Source organism: Triticum dicoccoides, chromosome 5A (genome assembly GCF_002162155.2).
Source record: "Triticum dicoccoides isolate Atlit2015 ecotype Zavitan chromosome 5A, WEW_v2.0, whole genome shotgun sequence".
Taxonomy (NCBI): domain Eukaryota; kingdom Viridiplantae; phylum Streptophyta; class Magnoliopsida; order Poales; family Poaceae; genus Triticum; species Triticum dicoccoides.
In genome coordinates this window covers 479,473,811-479,480,303 of record NC_041388.1, presented here as the reverse complement: position 1 = coordinate 479,480,303, position 6,493 = coordinate 479,473,811, and the positions used below count along the sequence as shown (strand labels likewise).

Sequence of the window (6,493 nt, the reverse complement as noted above, 5' to 3'; positions counted from 1 at the left end):
GGTGGTGGTATATTTTTGACCTTTATGCTTTTATACAATATAATTTTCTTTGAGGTCAATTGCGTATGCATGGGAACAAGGAAATCGTCACAGTTTAATGCAAACAGAGTACTCTGTATATGTTCCTTGCATTTTATCATGTAACTGCGGCCGTTTATACCTTCTTTTTTGGCAGCAACCCTGATCAATCCAAGCACCTGGAAACTGCAAGAATGCTTATATATGGCATATGGATTGATTTTGTCAACTTGAGGTCCGAAAAGTACGCTGAAAACAGTCGTATTCCTACTGTGGTATGCACATGCATTTAGCATTACTTTTTGTACTCATTTTGTTGAGCTTATGCACAAACATTATCTCTTTGCATGTCTTGATCTTTTTCAAAGTCTTTTACTTTGCCGTGTGTATTTTCGACGTGGCAAACTACTAAAATATATGTTGATTCACTTGTAATTTGATACACTTATGTTTGGTGGCTCAGTATTTGCAACTTCTTTGTTTCTTATTCATCTCTTTACTTTTGATAATCTGTCGCAAGGCACAAGCAATTTACAGCTATCCCATGCTTTGTAATGTGCAGGAGATTGGAACAGCCAAAGAAGATGCACTCCGCAGGGACCTAACAATCAATAGGTAATGCCATGTGATTTATTTTCAAAATGAATTTGGTATTCTGTAATGTCATACTTTCATTGCTACAATGTTGATTTCAAGGTTTAACTTAGTTCCCTATTTAGTCTTTCTAAAATCCAAACTTCAACAGCTTATTCTTCAATATCAACACTAAATCAGTGGAAGATTTAACTGGAAGAGGTTAGTTTCTTTGCTATTACTAGTTTCTAAACCCATGTCATTATTTTGTAAATTCTCGCTGTTATGTACTCATGGTGATCCCATACTATGTGAAGGTCTTGAAGATCTGAAAAAGGGCCTCATTGATACTCCTTTACCTGCCAAGTCAACTTTCCTGGATGACCCCCTCAGGGTTCTTAGAGCAATTCGGTTTGGTATGTCCTGTGATCAATCTCAAATAGTTCGGGTGATCTTTTTCTAATTTTATTATGAGTACTAATACTTTCTATAATTTTATGATTTTAGAGGTGTTCATGATAAGTTTGACTTGCTAATAGCATCTTAACTTCAAGCCATTTCTACTTAGGTAATCTTAGCTGAAAACATTATAAAGTGTTTCTCTCTCTGATTAGTTGAAATCTTGCCCACTTGCTTGCTAGTGCAAATGCCTGCTATGGCGTATAATTAAAGGGTGTGACAGTGACTTGGATTAGTATTATTTTCTTTGCATATGCTAATATTCATCTCTGGCAGCTGCTAGATTCAGCTTTACATTAGCTGAAGATTTGAAAGAAGCGGCTTCTGATGAAAAGGTGAAGTCTGAACTTGGTAGCAAGATTAGCAGAGAACGAATTGGTCATGAGGTCTGATTTCTACACTAACTGTCAATCGATGCTTCCTTGCTTCTTCCTGCTTTTTTGTATAAGTAACGGAATTTCGCCATTGTGTATTGAGTGACGCCAAGCAAATCCCCAGGTCACTAATATTGTAGTTTGCATATTGTGCAGGTAGACCTCATGATGTCAGACAAACACCCTGTCAATGCACTGTGCCATATCCGTGATTTGGGATTGTTTTATGTTGTTTTTGCTTTTCCTGAAAAACTAGAGCCTCCAGCTCTTGACAAACATGATTGGTATGTATCTGTTCTAGTATGCTAGTATGTATGTTTGGACTACATGCAATATGGAAGTACCCAACTATATGTCACACAGTTACATTTCAGATTTTTTGACTTGGTAGACGTTTACAAATTAGTATGCACTTGTCTATTTGTTTCCAATAGCTCATATTTTCTGTTGGTTCAGGCTTTGTGTTTCACATCTTGAAGCAGCATGGAATCTTGCACATTCTATTGGCCGTTCTGTGTTCAGTGGTGGTTCTGATTCCAAGTCACAGGTCTGCGGAGTTTTGATCATATATCTTGTTAAATAACACCCCCAAAATCATGTTTCTTGCATGGCATGTTATTTTAAGCTGTTTCCTGTGTTGACATTGAAATGCATATGACCGAAAGTAAAACTTAAGTAACCTTGAAATAATTTATAACGAACCAACATTATTCTGATTCTTCTCTGTAACAGTTTTGAATTCTTAAGGCATTTATAGAATGTTTTTGAACCTGATCGAACCATGACCGCTGGGAGTACAAAATATTGCTCTAAATCATTCAAGTATCTCTCTATAGATTCGTTGCAGTCTTATAGTTGATTTTGTATAGCACTGTAATTCAGAAAATCTATTATAGAAGTTTCTCACTAGTATAGTACTGTATCTAGAATTACTATGGTAGGCAACTTTACTACAAGTTATGTGCAATGGCTACCAAGAAACACATACTTGGCTTTTATGGATGCTATTTTGTTTTCCTAACTCTTAAGATTTACTATGATTTTTAGGATGAACAGCAAAGGCTTTGCCTGTATAGCGCGCTATTTACTCCAGTTCGAAATATGTTCTACATGGACAAAAAATCAAAGAAGGTAACATCCAACTCAGGCATCCTCCAGATTTGTCTAAATCCAAACATTTAACTATTTAGAAGGGCAAAACTCTGTATACGCTTGATGTTCTTTGGTTGACTAAGTCATCGACTTTTCTGCAATGGTGTAAGCGAACAAACTCATAACTAGACTGATCGGAGAGAGCAGGCTTGGGCCATCATGACCATATTCCGTTTTTCCTACACTAAACATAGGAATAAAATCATCTAACTCATGCATTATCTTTTTTCCTAATACAAACAGTATGTACATAAGCAGGTCAAATATTCTATTATAGTCTACCCTGCGGACACTCTTCAATGCTCTGCAAGTGTCTACCTGGGTACGCTTGCTTGTTTCATAGATATAGATATTTTTCCGGACAGGTTAAGCTTCATCTGAAGCTGAACATGAGGTGCTAATCTTTGCCTGATAGTCTAGCTTAACTTTTGGTTAGACGGCGGGTTCTTTGCAAGGTATAAAATGGTTTATGTTATTTAGAAAGAAACTCTTGGAGGTTGGTAAATTTGTTAACAAACTAAACAGCTTGATCATCACATTCATTTGCCCTCTACTGTTTTATGGAAGTACTATAACAGGTCTGTTGTGTCATCTGCAGGTTCCAGTTGTTAGCTATATTATTCGGTACTCTCTAAAGCTGAAAGCTAGTGATGCTGACACGGTACACTTTATTGAGCAGGCCTAATCTCGAAAGCAATTGTTTATGCTTGCATGTGTTGTGTAATTTAATTAAAAAAAACTTTTCATTATCTGTTCTGTGTTGAAAGATTGTGAACATACATGTTGCGAGTGAAAAGTTTGCTGAATTAATTCTTCTCCTGGAGTCAAATGAGAATCTGGAAACTGTGAAAGAGAAGCTGGATGATGAATATCTAGAGATACCAACAGACTTAGTGAAACGTGTTTTTGCAGGTTAGTGCTGGCCATCCTTATTTTTAAATTTGGAATGTCCTTCATATTGGTCAGTTCCTTAAAATTTGAAGTTTCTGATGGTCTTGTTATGGGCATTCTAGGCACATGATATCTTTTGATTTAACTTGTTAGGGTATTGGATCAATTTGTTTGCAGTATTCTTATTTCCTTGTGTTACTGGATAAAATTTCTGACAGTTTGAGCATTTCAGGACTTATACTTCGTGAAATAAAAGGTTTTTGGCGTGTGGCACTGTTTATCTCAACTCTTGTCTATCCAGAAGTGGGCAATGCCAGCGATTCCCTCGGCAAGCAGGATGAACTAGATAAAATGAAAGAGAGATACATCAGTGTGGAGCGATCAATAACTGAACTTGGTAAAGAACTTACCTAATGATATTTTTAGTTTCCTATCATGATAGTTGATGTGTTCCTCACATAACTACCTCCTGATTTATACCTTGTTGTTCCACTTGACCAGATCTTGATGGCGTATGGAAAATGAAGCCGTTGCTTGATGGAAAGGCCATTATGGGGGTCATGCAGGTCAAGTCCGGAGGTCCCTTGATTGGAAAATGGGTATGTATGAACCCCCTGTAAACCAACTGATCATACTATTCCAGTTCCTGTGCATTCTTACTTAACACAAAGATGTGCACTTTCTCCCAGCAACAACGGCTAGTCAAGTGGCAGCTTGCGCATCCTCAGGGAACTATGGAGGAGTGCATGGAGTGGATGAAGCAGTCGGAACAGCAGTCAAAACGCCAGAAAATAGAATGCAGCACTTGAGCATCATTGACTGACATTTTGATTTTGAGCTTAGGCAGTCCTTAGAACTCAGTGATAGGTCACAAACTTCACATGGTCTCTGTCCGTGTGTCTCTGTCCGTTGATCTTGATTGCTTTGCCACCATGGCTACTTTTGCGTTCCTGGTTTCCTTCCATTGGAGATGGATGGGACGTTACTCTCTGACATGTACTCCCTCCGTGCCAAAATAAGTGTCAACTTTGTAATAACTTTAGTATAAATTTGTACTAAGGTTGAGACACTTATTTTGGGACGGAGGAAGTAGTAAAATAGATTTTCTCCACCTGAGTCTATTTGAGCCTTGTATTGAATATGTTTCTCCAACAAAAAAGTATGGATTTTTTTACTTCGAAAAAGGCAATGCGAGAACATCATGATGTAATGGGTATCTTGTATATCTAAATGGTTGATGATGTAACAAGTGTCATATATACCTAAATAGTCAGATCACGCTAACTCTAATTCTCCCAATATGTCAACTCATTATACCATCATGCATAGAAAGATAACCACATTTGACATGCACCATGCGTTTGGGGCGGGAGTTGGGCCTGGCTAGCCCAACCGAGCCTGTTCGAAGGAAAATAGGTAAAAAGTCAACATCTGCATTGTTTGGTTGCCCGTATTTAGGTCTCTCGTATTAGGGGAGCAATTTTGACATGTTGTTTGGTTGCCTGCACGGGATATGATTAAGATTAACAGCTATCCATAACACACACGTTGTGGCGGCTGTAGTGAACGATGGCGAGGATACAAGCAACTAGTTTGCCGCATCGTCGTCGGACTCGGCGCTGAGGCCACCGTCCACTACCGGAGGTCGACAAGCAAGCATCCCGCCCTGGCGAGCAGTATAAGAGCATCTCCAACCGTTCACCATCCCAGGAGCTAGAAAAAAGTGCCGCTTGGGGGCGAAACGACGATATTTTCAGCATGGGGGCGATCGGCTTCCTAGCTGCCGCCCCCAGGTCGGCCCTAGACGCTCTTTAAAAAAGAATTAAAAACATAATTGGGCAAATTTCGGCAAACACGACATACATTCGGCGATATTTAGGCGGTTCACAATTTTTTTACACATAGAAACATAATAATAAATCTACTAAAAAGAAGAAAAAATACGGCCACGCCTACACGCTGAAGAACTCGCTGAACACACCGAAGTCGCTGCCATCGTCGTCCTCCTTCACGTGGCCGTCCCTGCTGAACCCCTGCCCGGGGTCCCCTAACGGACTGGTTTGGCCAGCGGCGACACCTCATCGCCGCTGTCGTCGAGAACGATGACGCATCCCTCACCGCGGCCACGGCTCTGAGCGGCGATCTCCTCCAGGGCGTGGCGCTGGCGCTCCATCTCCATCCGCGTCCAGTCCTCCCGCGCTCACTTCATGGCGGCCTCGTCGTCGTGCTCGCGCTTCACAGGGCCGAGCCCCGGCTCCGTCTTCGGCCTGATGAGGCGGGAGGCTGGACCCGAGGAACTGTCGCCGCCCTCGTTGATGATGACGATGCGGTTGCGCCGGCCGAGCAGTGTTTCCATCAGTTCAGCCTTGACGCTGAAGAGCGCCGGCGACCCGGAGGAGTGGGAGGAGGACCCGCCCAACATCCTCCTTGGAAGCCATGCACCGCAACTCCGGCGGGGGACCGGGGCGGCCGGGTACGTCAGTGGCGGATCGTTGCCGTCCTCAAGGTACTCGAGGACGGCGTGTAGTATGCGGCCGGGGGCGCCCCACCACAGGAGGCGGCCGTCGCTGTAGTTGCGCCCCCTCACCACTGGCGCGTTGTTGATGGAGGCCAGTTGCTCCGCCTGCCGGCATTCAAAGTACGCCGCCCACTCCTCGTGGTTGCCGGCATCATACTCCGGGAGGGCCTCCTCCGACAAAGACGCCCGCACACGGTCGATCTCGGCCTGGAAGTAGTCCGGGTGCTCGACGTCGGGCAGCGGGGGGATGGGGACGCCCCCCGGCGCTGTGCCTCCACCGCCTCGGCGCGTGCATGTCGGGAGGCGCCGGGTAGTTCACTTTGTGGAGGAGATGGGCTTCCCACTCGTGCAGAGAGTGGAGGCCGAAGCCATTGGCCGCCGCCTCATCGCTGGGGAACCTTTCGTCCATCGTCTGTGCGTGCATGGGGAGAGAGGGAGAGAGAGTTCGGCGGCGGCGGCTGTGCGTGCACGGGGAGAGAGGGGGGCCGCGGGCGGGGTGCATGCACCG

At 43.5% G+C, this 6,493-nt stretch overlaps 1 protein-coding gene across 1 annotated transcript in view; it reads left to right on the top strand.

The window, feature by feature from the left end:
* Positions 1-4,641, top strand: part of LOC119302335 (CCA tRNA nucleotidyltransferase, mitochondrial-like) — a 7,398-nt gene extending 2,757 nt beyond the window's left edge. Inside the window, exons 3-15 of the mRNA XM_037579379.1 lie at positions 176-293; positions 581-633; positions 764-813; positions 909-1,007; positions 1,327-1,436; positions 1,581-1,708; positions 1,881-1,971; positions 2,472-2,555; positions 3,175-3,237; positions 3,344-3,488; positions 3,700-3,864; positions 3,969-4,066; positions 4,157-4,641. Of these exons, the coding sequence (XP_037435276.1) occupies positions 176-293; positions 581-633; positions 764-813; positions 909-1,007; positions 1,327-1,436; positions 1,581-1,708; positions 1,881-1,971; positions 2,472-2,555; positions 3,175-3,237; positions 3,344-3,488; positions 3,700-3,864; positions 3,969-4,066; positions 4,157-4,276 (1,324 nt within the window). The 3' untranslated portion in view covers positions 4,277-4,641. The remainder of the gene's footprint in view (positions 1-175; positions 294-580; positions 634-763; positions 814-908; positions 1,008-1,326; positions 1,437-1,580; positions 1,709-1,880; positions 1,972-2,471; positions 2,556-3,174; positions 3,238-3,343; positions 3,489-3,699; positions 3,865-3,968; positions 4,067-4,156) is intronic.
* The last annotated feature ends 1,852 nt before the right edge of the window (positions 4,642-6,493 follow it).